The following is a 13003-nucleotide window of genomic DNA, read 5'->3' as shown; positions in this document are numbered from 1 at the left end:
GAACTTCAAAGACCTTATGCACTGTAACAGATTTTGTTAGCTTCCCTTTGCTTTCGTATTTTGCTATGAATCATTTTTAAAATGTGTGCTAAGACAACTTTTTTTCCCCCTAGTAACATTATTCCCCCACCCCTTTATTGGAAAACATTACAAGAAAATTGATCCAGAAGGAAAGATACCTTTGATGATCTTGCACCTGTTCCCCAGACAATGAAGATGTTGGTAATATTCTCATAAAAACCTGCCTTACAAATGTTTTAATTTAAATTAATTTTCCTGAGTAATAAACGACAACAGCTAAAACTTATGAAGCTATTCAAAACTATTAAGTCAATGATTAAGAAGGCATTAACGTCTCAAAAACTAATTAACTAGACTACCAGTACATTGGAGTTGTGTACAGCTCCCAGGAATGTAGGAGCTCTGAAATACTTTGCAGAAATTTAGATTGCCATTTATCTTTTTCTGCCTGCTGCAACAGAGTTTGTGGAAGGAGGACTGAGGAATTACACAGTCAGGTGGAGGGCGTATGCTGAGCTTTTCTCTTCTTACGCCTGCCTGCACCTTGCCTTTGCATGTGGCTTTTTATTGGTGCTTGCCAATATTCATCACTGGGTGAATTGAGGGCCAGCACAAAATTCCTACTGCATTATAAACAACTCACTTAGGGAAAAAAAAATGCTTTTTCATTCAATATATTAGACATTCTATCTAATTAATTTTCCGTGTCCCACACCTGTTCCTTTTGACTGCACAGCTAATGGTGTCTACTAGAAAGCTGGCAAGAAAGGTAGTTGGTCAAATTCATGAGGAACTGAGTTTAGAAAATGGGCTAATGTCATGAAAACATTATTTGGATTAAATCTTGTCATGATGACTCAGTCACAACGAGCCAAAAATCCTATATCATCAAAAGGCTATAAGGCTCCAGAAGACACTGCAGATTCAGAGATTTTGCACTTCGTATCATATGTAGCTTTCTGAAATTCTTCCTATTTCTCACAAAACCCCTTCTTGTAAGGCTAAAGACAACATCTTCCAAAGTATCTAAATGAAAGGTACACACACTTTACAGCTTAAGCCCTTTCACAGGCACAATTGCCTGAAGCCAAAGAAGCAGAGGTTTTTTAGAATCTATGAAAAATCATGGTATCAACTGTGCTCATGTTGAGAAAATAAGTGACTCTGTCTCTGACTTGCTGTGCCCAGCAATCCCAGTACATTAAAAGTTAAGCAGGAGCAAACCCCTCCTTGATTATCTGCTGTTCTGAGCTCTGGGTGTGTGACACTTATACATCTTTTCTGATGTCACCTTATTTTATTTAACAGGAGAAGAGGCTCGAAACTAAGCTCCTAAGGGAATAATGAGATTAAGAGACATACCTTAAAAAATACAGGTACAACACTGTTGATGAGATCATGAACAGGATGGTATAAAGCATCACGGTGATTAAGGCACCAGGAACTCCTGACTCCCCTGCTCTTAGAAACACCCAGGAGAGTTTTGCAGCATCAGCAATGGGTTTCTCTACACTGTTCCCAAATCGCTGTCATGGAGAAAAAAATCAACATAAGAAAATGTCACACCTGATTAGACTATAAAGACGAAAGAACGTGAATCTCTGTATAATAAGGATTTGAATGTAATTTGTAGGGCACACAGTCAGAAACTTAGGAGTCTGCTGGACAGAATTTGAAATTAAGCACTAGATGTGAAATAAACTATTTTCTGGCTTATTTCAGTACAATAAAAATCTACCGTATAGAGGTGGCTTGTAGAACAAAACCCATATCACAGTGAAAATACTTGGAGTGAAATCTCTTAGTGTATTTCAGGACAAGTGGCAGAGGAAGAAGGCTGAAATTTGCCTTTATACAATGACCAAGGAGGCATAATATTGAGTTATTTATTTTCCGAAAATCCATTCTTTTCCTTTTTTATCTTATTTTCCTCATATCTAGTTCTTAAGAACTAGCTACTGTATTGACATATTATTGCCCTCTGCTGGATCAATTTAGAAGAATTCAACTGCATATTATGGGTCTTCTACTGCTCAGAACTAAAATAAATTCCTCTCTCCACTTTTGCCTTTTTAAAGTCACACGATGACAGCCGTATTCATATTAGGTCGTGTTGACACACTTTGCAAGGACGTGAAACTGCACCACCAAAGCATCCAGTGTCCCATCATTCAGAGAGGATCTGTGACCTTTATGCTCCAAGAAAGAGCACCTTTCTGAGCAACTTGCCTAGATTAACCCTTAGGAAGCAATAAAACTTTCTGCACATTTCTGGCTACCTTTGCAATGTGCATAGTAAAGGAATGACAGCTACAAGTCCAGCTATAGAAGGACTGTGATTCTTGTGTACATTTTTGTTCTCCGCCATTTGCAGTGCTGCTAGGTTTCTGTCATGAAAATTGAAGGTCCCAGGAGACTGGTAATGACATATAAAGACTAGTCATTAATTCTGATTTATCCATATTTATTACAAAAAGAAATAAATACTCTGGTTGTCTTCTATCTCCCTGTCCCATCTTCTCTTCTTGAAAAAAAAAAAAAGAGCTAAAAAAACTGTGGCTGCTGCCACTGCTTTCTTACTGAAGCAACTGTCTACCAAGGAAAATCCTCTGCACAGCAGTCACGTCCTGACATTCCTCCAGAGAGGCAAAAGTCTGAATGGCAAATAAGAATAAATTTCTCTCTTATCCAAGCAATTCTCTCTGGCAAAGTAAAAGTGCTGTGGGAGAACTTTACTTTTCTATGTTTTTTTTCCAACAAAGGTACTCTGTCAATCTGTGTACCTTCTGTGGTCCTCAAAGACATGATCCAAGAAAGGTGTCTTAATTTTAAATACCTTAAATAACATTTTTCAACATCTCTCTCAGGTACTTATCACACCACTACATGTAGTAGTCATGTGAGCCTTTTGTGTCCCCTGTTTTTCATAATGACATGCATCCATGCGGCCAAAGAGGTGTTATTGTTTTCTGCATTTTGGAAGCCACAGACAGACAAAGCGAGTGAGGTCCCAGGAGAGCTCTGACAGAACTGGAACTTGAACCGTATAGGAATGTTTCTTATCCCTGGAACATCCTTCTACAAGCTGACAGTAAATCAAATCTGAAATAACACATTTGACACAGCATTTTGAACTATGACTTGAACCCCCCCGCAAATATGAAACTGCTTTCTAGCCTTTCCTTAACAATAAAAAACATTAGTTAATAAACACAGAAACCTTTGTCTCCAGGGCTATCTGTCATCTTTCATAAGTATTAAGACCATTTTGAATACTAAAATACATTCTAGCACTGAAATAACTCATTACCACAACACAATATTTTTAAAAGGCTTGATCTAAAATAGATTGGCAAGCAAATCTGAAATAGCTGCTGAAAGAATGCCAAGAGAAAAAAAAATTACAAATGCAATAATGAAAACACATGTAGGAGATATAGTTTCATTTTGGAAAGGATACATACAGTATATTGTGTAATATTTGAACAAATGAGTTTCTACCAAAGATAATCTTGGTGGGTAAGACTGCCAAATTTTCAATATGAAGTACAGAGAAGTGTGTATATTTTTTAACACTTTAATGAAAATCTAAGTTGTTTTACTTGTATCTCACGTTTCCCCCTGACCAAGTGCTATTTGAAATTGATAAATAATCCAGTCTGTGTAGAACTGAGCACAGTTCCACTGAAGTCAATGACAACGATTTTCTCAATGCAAGTGTGGGAAAGATAATGCAGACCTCATCCTCTCTTCCAGTTTTTATGAATACACCAGTATTAGAGGGGAGAAAAAAATCCATTTAAACATTTCAGTATTTTTACCCTGGTTATTGAGGAAATACACCTTTTTCTTTTAGGAAAAAATCTTAATCCAAATAATTACAACTAAAATTCAATTCTGTGCATATTTTACATAATGAAATTTTAAAATAAATGAATAAATGCAGGCTGCCCAAGCGAAAACTAGAGAGTGTTGCACATGCTAAAAGTATTGCAATTACCTCTCAAGTGAGTTCCAACTAAATTTCTTGAAGAGCTCAATTTTTATTTTCAAAACTAATGAAATGGAAAACAATGTGTAAAGAGTGAAAAATGGCCTGCAGAGCACAGGTTAGATGACGAAGAACCAAGAGACCTGAGAAAACCTGATCCACAACACGACCTGTGGATTAGTGCTTGATCTGGAGTGAGCAACAGAAACGTAGATGACTTTGAAAGACCAGCAAGGGCAGAAGAGGAGAAATTCCACAACCCCAGAAAAGCTCTCAGCATCCTGCAGCCATTGAAAGGAGCCTGTGTCACATACACAGTGAGACCTAAATTTGAAACGTGTGCTCTGGGACATTGGGCATTATCTCAGATGTGATAAAAGTCTGCAGCCACCCAAGTACAGCTGGGCTACACAGCCCACACTCAGGCACAGACAGAGTTGGGAACTTTGCTCTCCTGCTTTTACATATGATGAAACTCTCTCCCAAGAGATGTCTGTCTCTCGATCTCACAAGTCTTTTTAGGTGTGCCAGTAAATTACATTAACTACCTTGCATGTCAGAGAAGTGCAAGATAACCTCTATTTTTATTCATTTTGTCTGTTTCAATGCTTAGAAAAATCTGAAGCGTTAATAATCAGGCTTGCTCATTAAACATCCCCATTAACATCCAAAATTGCAGTAATTCTTTTCAAAGCAGATGCAATCACTCCAGCAGTGAATTTACTTTCTTATCTCCAAATATGGCTTGTACAGTACTCTTAATTTTATGCAGAAACACAGTGACTCCATTAGACGGGAATTTTGTTAATAAAAAGGTAATGTATAACATTATTATTTAATTTCTTTTTAACTTTCATGTTCCATTGCCAGGGGTGGAATTTCATATCTTTCAGTGATTCACTGAATAAAACAAACTTCTACGTCAAGTTCTCATGTCCAAGTTATTTTAAGTGACTCACCCCCAGGAATGAATCCACTACAAACACTGCCAAGGGGTCTAGCACTGTCCATAGTCCCATAGCTATGATAAACTTTGACAAGAAGGAAGGGAATGAATCAAACAGCTGCTGACAGCCCCATCTGACCAGGACCATGAGAAGCAGCCCCGCGTTCAAGGTTAGGGGTCCCACCACAACCATGGCCAACTCTTCACTGGTGTGCAGCAAGGAGTTCTGGTAGCACAGTTCCACAGTGTGAGGGAAGAGCTGGAATCTGTAAACAAGCAAAAGGAGAGCATTTTTTCTGTGCTCCTGAGCAAAACATTGAAATAAGGTAGAATCATGCATGTTGCATTGTAAAGTTGCATCCCTATCTGGGTCACAACACTGATCAAAAACTGTATGAGGCTAGTCAGAAAAAAAAAACAAAAAACAATTTTCTCCTCCTCCTGTCTCTGCATCCTTGGATTCCTTCTGACTCTCAGTTCACTGGGTACACATCCAGGCTCTAGGGATTGCTCAAGAAAGGCTGAACACACCAATATGAGCACAGGACCCAGGAGCTCACCCATCTCTACACAGCAGCACCTTTGGTCACTGCACAAAGCAGAAAATGTGCTATGGAAGACATACTGCTAGCACTTCAACAGCTAAAGTGATTGTAAATGTCCTTCTCGCCACCATGAGATGGGGGGATTTGCAAAGCTCATACCATGAGCAAGTTTTCTGGCATTGTAAGAGACAGGAACAGCATGGCATTGTGAGCTACACACAGATGATGAAATTTGAGGCAAAAATTTCAATCCTATTGAAATGGCTGAAATTCTGCTCCTAACTAAAGGTGAAGTGGTTTGATTCTCACTCTGTTCCCTACTTGTGAGTGCTACCAACTAGATTTGGTAGGACTAGAGAGTGCTCAGCTCAGTCTCATTGTTCAGGCACACAGTTACAGACTGGAATGCTGATCCAGGGCATTTTGGCCTGAGACCATTATCCTTTATCTAGCTGACTGCTAGACTGCAGGGACAGCTGTGACTGGTGGCTTTGAACATGACCACCACTCTCTCATGCATTGCTTCCTTCTGTTGAGTTTCCTTTGTTTTCCCAGACTCTTGATGCTTGGCCTCCCAGAAGTTTTAGTGCCAGCTGGCTAAGTTGACAGAAGCTGTGCAAGGCCAGAAGTGAGAAATGGCTGGCTTTACATTAAGATCTAGAAGAACACCTTAACAGTACCCAGCACTGTCCAGAGTCTGCTCATACATGGTGTTCAAATTTCAGCCAGTAATCAATACCACTACCACACCAGACATAGGTCAGAGAGTTGCATATTACTGGCTCATACTGATTGATTCAGTTTGTGTGGTGTTTAAGGTGAATAAAATAAAAAGAAGGTTTCTCTTGGAGAAATATTTCCTTTCCTAAGCATGAGGGAATCTTTTTTGCTCTGCAAAACTCTTCTCTACCACTCAGAAACATGAAGGGTCAGGTGTATATATATCATCTAGTGGACTTGTACTCCATCTTTGGGTTTTTTATATCAGATAATGACAAGCAATGATTTTCCTGCAACACTCTAGAGAGGTCTAATTCCTAAGCTAAAGTCAATGTATTATATAGTTAAAATATGTCAACTCATTGCAGTACTCACAGTAAAACCGATATATCAAAGTTAAATTCTTACAAGTATTTTACTCATAGATCACTTTGGTAGCATTAAATATGATTTAAATGCTTCTTCAGTTTTGTGCACTCCTTAGGCATTTTGAAATATTTTATCCAAAGTGATAAATTATTCTTCTGGAAGATACATAACCTGCTGAGTATCTCAGATGGGAGAGAGGTAGGCATGACACAAGATGCACAAATGGACACATCATGTTCTGGGTTTAAAGTTTACATTACTAACTTCATCTGACATGCACATTTGCATATGAGATCACTGGACTCTGGATGCAGTCCTTGCTCTTTTGGTATCTGCAGGGACTCCTACCAGACCTTGCATGTTGAGCTCTCAGCATGAGTCTTGGCCATCAATTCTCTTCATAGTGCAAAGGATCTGCTTTGAATCAAGCTATCTGGAGAAATATCCTTACAGAGAAAAGAGGGTAGCAGGACTTACTTTTCAACAGGAACTGAGATGGTCTGAAGGAAGAGCCACTGGCTCAAATAATGCAGGTAAAGTCTCAGGAACCAAAGCAAAACTACCAGCAGTGAGAGCAGCCAGAAATCCCTGGAGCGCCAGCGTGTGGCTCCCAGCTCTGAAAAGGCCGTGTACACCATGAAATGGAAACGCTGGACAACCTGCCTGGACAGTTTCATGTCAGCAGCAGAACGGCAGCTAGAATACAGGGAAAGAAAACAGAGAATCATTTGTAAAAGCACGTAAGAAGCAGCTGCCCAAAGGCTGCAGAGTCCTGCTGCACAGATAATGTAGCGCAGGTTCTTATCAGAACCTTTCAATTAAACAATGCATCTGACATTTTTAAAAAGTAAAAAAAAAAAAAAAATCCATGGCAGACAGGGGTAAGAGGTGGCTTCCTCCCAGAAATCATGCCGCCACTGTTATAAAGACAACAAATCACATTTAAAACAAAGCTTTAAAATGCCTTTTGCTTTTATTTTTGTTTTAATTTTTCTCACAAATTGTTCTCTGAGGAACACTTTATCACTTATTTTCCTTTTGAGAAAATGGTAAAAGAACTTGTCATATTTGTACTGAAAAGTATTAATTTTACTGAATACCTGTGAACAGCTTTTTGGCATTTTGGTAAGAGTGCTTCAGTGAAATATTTCAGGACACAATGTGGGCTAAAACTCCTCTTTAGTTTCAAGAAAGAAAATAGAAAGGAACTTGATTGTGCTACTGAGTGTGGTGTGATTTTCCTTTTAAGCCAATTACTGTAGTGCTTCAAAGGAGGTGGAGGGAGGAAATGAGATGCCGAGATGCAGCCCTGGCATTATGTTTCCCAGAAACTGGAGTCTCTCAGCTGATTCAAAGCTGAAAAGACAGTAGCTTCTTTGACCTTTTGAAACTTCTAACTGCTATGCTTATTTCCAGAGATTTAAATGACTAAGCAGCTGAGATGCACAACTCTAGGACTGAATATGATGTCATCATGCTCAAACTGTTATTTATATTGATAAAGGCTTCTGAAAGTTCTGAAATATAAAGGTCTTTTTGTGGAAGAAAACATGCTGGCTGTTTAAAGTGTAGCATGTGACTGAAGAAGCAACAGACATACTTGCACTGGTTTTTGTGCTCTTTTAAAGAACTTTCCTGTCTACATATATTTCTTAAGTAGCTGTGTACATTTCTTTCTCCAGCAGTCACAAAGAGAACTGTGAATAGCAATAGAGAAGAAACTTAAAAGGTTTCTGCATTTAGTCTAGGTTTGAATGAGAAGAAAAAACAAAACCCCCAAACTTGGCAGCAGCCATAAATCTGGATTTTAAGACCAGCCTTGGCATCAGTGTTGAGCAGGACACATGTGGAGGAGATGGCACGCTGTCAGCCAGCCCCTTTGTTCATGAGAACACTCATGCTTTAGTTACATGGTTGGAGAAGGAGTGGACACGAAGTTGTCACGGGCACAGCACCAAAAAATAGGTTTTGGGACACTAAAGGCCTCAAGTACAAATAACTAAAACTTCTCACAGAAAGATCAGCTGTGAAAGCTGATTCTTGCAGTGACTCTAGGTTGATCTGCCAGGGGTTTTGAAGGTTTTTTCAAGTTATTGTAGTCCATTTTGCTTATGTCCTAATCAATCACAAGGTCCTACATTAGAGACAGGGCCACATCATGACCTTCCTCATGTTGTAATTATTTTCCCACAGCAGCCTACAGGAACATCACAACACATTTCATTAACATTATGAATTCATAGTCTAGGCTTGTGTGAGAAAGAGACAAAGAAAAATGCAAAATAAGAAATATAATTGACTGTGGTATTATTCTACAATAACCACAGAATTCGAAATGTTCTGAACTCTGCAGCTAGATTGCACTACACTTCCTTTCATATAAAGAAATTTTTGTCACCCTTAATAGCTTCCATCAAAATTTATTCTTAAAGCCTTCACTCTTTGACAGAAGTTAATAGGGCAGGATTAACCACACTGTATAGTTTATTTTTGAAAAAAAAAAAAAAAAAGAAAATATAATACTATCTTAGCTCATAATACTCATCTCATCCTTCATCAGACAAGCAGAATTACATAGATGTTCCACCCAGCCTCACCCATGTCAGAAATCCACATCCTACAGGGATCACTGCCAATCTTCATCTCTATGCCAAGAGCAAAAGTAATCACGTATTTTTCAAAAAAAATCTGGATTTAGCTCAACACTTCATTTTATGTAAGAATCATCTACTACTAGGTCATTTAGTCTCAATTTACTAATTGAAGCTACCTCCAAATAAACAGCACCAGAGTGAAATATTCAATGGACCACCTGTAAAACATTTCAAGAACATAAATCCTTCCTCCAACCCAACACACATACAGAGAAGGAGAGCACACAGCTCAGAGCTGAAAAATACTCAATCAACTGAAAATACTCAATCCTTTTTCACTCACAGCAGTCCTGGAGCACCATAAATAATGAAAAACCTTGGTGACCAAAGCACTGGGTTGGGAAGGTGAGTAAACCCCTTGCTCACTGCAGCAGGACCTCACAGTGCAATCAGTACTGGCACAGGAGCTCCATGAACACACTCACTCCAGCCCTGTCACTCACTGTGTGGAAGATGCTTCTGTACTCAGTGTGAGCACACAAAGTGTGGCTATGGAACTTCCCTAAGGTTTAGGCAGCAATGAAAATATTCAATTTGTGCTTCCATCCAGTGCTTCCATTGCTCCACAGACTGCTCCCACTTTCAAGAGGTCAAGAGAGCTGATGTCTTCCCCTGTGAGCTGTGTCATCCTCTGAGGTGCTGGCTCTGTCAGCCATGGGAATCCATCTGCTCAACAAACTTATAAATGAATGCAGAGAAATTCAGAATGTGCTCACTTATCAAAGCCAAAAGCCTTCCAAGGAATGACCCTGCTTAAACCAGCAGAGTGTCTATGATGCCTTCCCTTAGCTGCACCTTTCCACTGAAAAAAGCAATAGCAGCCCAGAAACTCCACAGAAACCCAAGCTTGTAGTAAGTCAAAGAAATCAAGAAAAATATTGGGTAGAATCAAACAACATTTGTTTTCATTTTTGTGATACCAATTATCCTTTTTAAGACTTCATGATTCTCATCAAATGCCTTGATCACAATTTCCTGCTCTTAAATGGAAATTAAGCACTTTATTAACTTGTTGAATTCCAAATTCTGAATGTCACTTCTATGCTAGGTTATACTTCCCTGTGACTGTGTAACACCTTGACACTAGCACCATCAGCCAGTGGTAGAAACTGGTAGAAAATGTAGCCTACACAGTGACTCAGTGAAAGTCCCAGTCCATAACTGGAATATCTTCATTTACTTTAAAATAAATTCATTTGGCCTCAAGTTTCTTGTGAGTTTCAGGAAACTGCTCCTGAGTACTCATTAATCATGCTGTAAGGCTGTTTACTGGTTGCCACTTCAAAACACTAGGCTTAAATGACCTCTCTTATTGACTTTTCTTGAAAAATGAAAAAAGGAAGAGAAAGAAACATGAAATTAAATGCACCAAACCAGTGGAAACAGTCCCTTTAAATGTTTTTATCTGGTGTTGTAGTAAAAGCTTGGGGATGGAGTGACAGTGCTGGCAGATACAGTTTTCAGAAGAGATTTATATATAGTTGCTGTAAGGCAGAGAGCATGAGTAGTACCTTTCAAAAATAAAATAACCTCTCCACCCACAAAAAACCCCAAAAAGCCAAAATAAACCCCCAAAAAACCCAACAAAAAAAACCCCACAAAAACAACAACAAAAAAAAAACCCTTAACCCTTGGGTGAAAACTATATAAAGTTCCAAATGAGAAGCCACTTGAGCAATGGATTTATCCATGATTCCTTGGATTACTGGTAAGTAATTTGGCTGAATGTTTTTGTTCTAGGGCATTAGTTTTGCATTTTTCCTTGGGAAATGCTGCAGTAACAAACAGCAGAGACCGAATTACCATAAAAGCAGGTCAATTATTTCTATGGAAATTGTTCAGAAGGAAAGAAACGATGCACAGATTCTCTTAAGCTGCACTTGATGATGATGACAGAAAAGTAATGGCTGATCGAAGGCAGTGTGTACTGTTGGGTGACAGCTTTGTTGCTGACAAACTACGGTGAACATTTGTATAATGCACTGCAAGGCTGGCACTTAGAACTGATGGTGGGGTAGATCCTCAGCTGATGCAACCCTGCTTACTCCAGAGCTACACGGGTGCTCACCAGCTGAGGTATTCAGGATCTATCCTCAATGTATCTATTATTTACATTGCATAAAATAAGGCAAAATAAATGCTTCTTTGTCACCCAGACAGGCAGAGAAGATTTAAAGAGCAAATGCAGACATGAATCAGTTTATGCAAATTACCTTCAGGGAATCATACACAGCTTACCTACAGCCCAAGAGTCGGTGTAAGACATTGATTTAGCCGGTTCACAAATAAAAAAGACCCCTCCCCAGCACCACCCTAAGTGGTAGGTATTTAAACTTAGCCCTAAGTCCTTTGTGGCTTATCAACAAAAATGAAGATGTAGGAAATGCTGTCCAGTGTTACTACAATGAAATGTTATCACTTTCAGGGTAAAATCACACCTGTATCTGAAGGCACATCTAAAATTAGTACACTAATACATGTAACCCTTCAAATGGAAACCAGTTCAAAGCACCACTGATGAAGCATGAGGCAGAAGAGAATACAGTTCGTTTCACTGTGCACAATATAACCATAGATATAAAACACATAATTTTATTATTGTTAGCAAAATTTTATTATTATTCCCTCTGCATAATATTTTCCTTTTCAAGGCTCTTACTGCATTAAGAAGAAATTTTCTTTATCCCAGACTGTATGGTGATGACACAAATGACTTTGCCCAATAAGCCAACGGCAGAGCTGCGAACTGAGCTCTGCTGAGTTACAGTCCATTATTCTATCCACTGGATTCCTTATAAAATATTACTTTTTTGTTTATTTGTATGCAAAGTGAATATAACCAGGGACAGCATTTGCTAAGGATGGAGGCGCTTTTTATTCCTAGCTCTTTCCAGGATACACCTATGCTTTATATTCTTCAGTTTGCAAGCAACCAAGAAAGCAAGTATCACAAACAGTTACAAAGGCTACCTAGGGGCAATCTGCTGTGAGAGAGGTGACAAAAGACCTGAGGGGACATGAGGTGCTTCCTCAACATACAAATGCTCATAGGAGAATTTGACCTACTGCTTACTGAAAAACCCAAAGTAATGATACAGAAGAAATGCTGAAAACCATGGCACGTTTATTTTTCAGGTGGAGCTATGGTGGGAAAAAGAAACTACCAGAAGCAAAACCCAACATCCAAAAGCAGGGCTTTTAGGAATTAAACATTAATGTGAAACAGGAAAAAAAGAGTAATCCAGTAACTGCAATAATTGTTTTTGTTTATTGCAAAGAATATGACACGGGTACAAGACCACACCTGTAAACACCCATGCTGCCCCACCAAGCTGGGGAGGAGGAGGAGGCTGATGGTGGCTGCTCTCCTTGCAAGGTCCAGGCTGTGCCAGTTCTGGGAAATGGACAGCAAGCAGGAAACTCTGGATCAGCTACAGCTTAGGTGTGTTTGCATTACATGCATAGCCAAGAGCCAGGACAAACACAGCAACTGAACTTTTCCCACAACACACTCATGGGGTAATGTGCTGGCACAGCTGTAGACTTGGAGGAACCACTATGCTCTTCTGTACTAGGTGGGGGGACACTCTGGGTCAGTGGGCCAAGAAATATTCATTGAAGAGGATGGGAAGAAAGTGCTGACAGCTTCATATTCCACTGGATGTAACTGTGCTAGCCTGAAGATGGTGGACAGTCAGCTTTCACTATAAAAGAGTCTACGACAACAGAAAATTGGCAAAGATCAGCAGATTCATGT

At 39.2% G+C, this 13003-nt stretch overlaps 1 protein-coding gene across 1 annotated transcript in view; it reads right to left on the bottom strand.

Annotated features, from left to right (window-relative positions):
- The window catches only part of LOC106854741 (uncharacterized), a 175500-nt gene that overhangs the window by 45808 nt on the left and 116689 nt on the right, over positions 1 to 13003 (bottom strand). The window contains exons 16-18 of the mRNA XM_088169582.1: positions 7070 to 7288; positions 4972 to 5224; positions 1384 to 1547 (exon numbers count right to left, since the gene is read on the bottom strand). Coding sequence (XP_088025708.1) covers positions 1384 to 1547; positions 4972 to 5224; positions 7070 to 7288 — 636 coding nt within the window. The remainder of the gene's footprint in view (positions 1 to 1383; positions 1548 to 4971; positions 5225 to 7069; positions 7289 to 13003) is intronic.

Source organism: Sturnus vulgaris, chromosome 1 (genome assembly GCF_052056855.1).
Source record: "Sturnus vulgaris isolate bStuVul1 chromosome 1, bStuVul1.hap1, whole genome shotgun sequence".
Classification (NCBI taxonomy): Eukaryota; Metazoa; Chordata; class Aves; order Passeriformes; family Sturnidae; genus Sturnus; species Sturnus vulgaris.
Note: the sequence above shows the minus strand (reverse complement) of the source record. Positions and strands in the feature narration are given on the sequence as shown.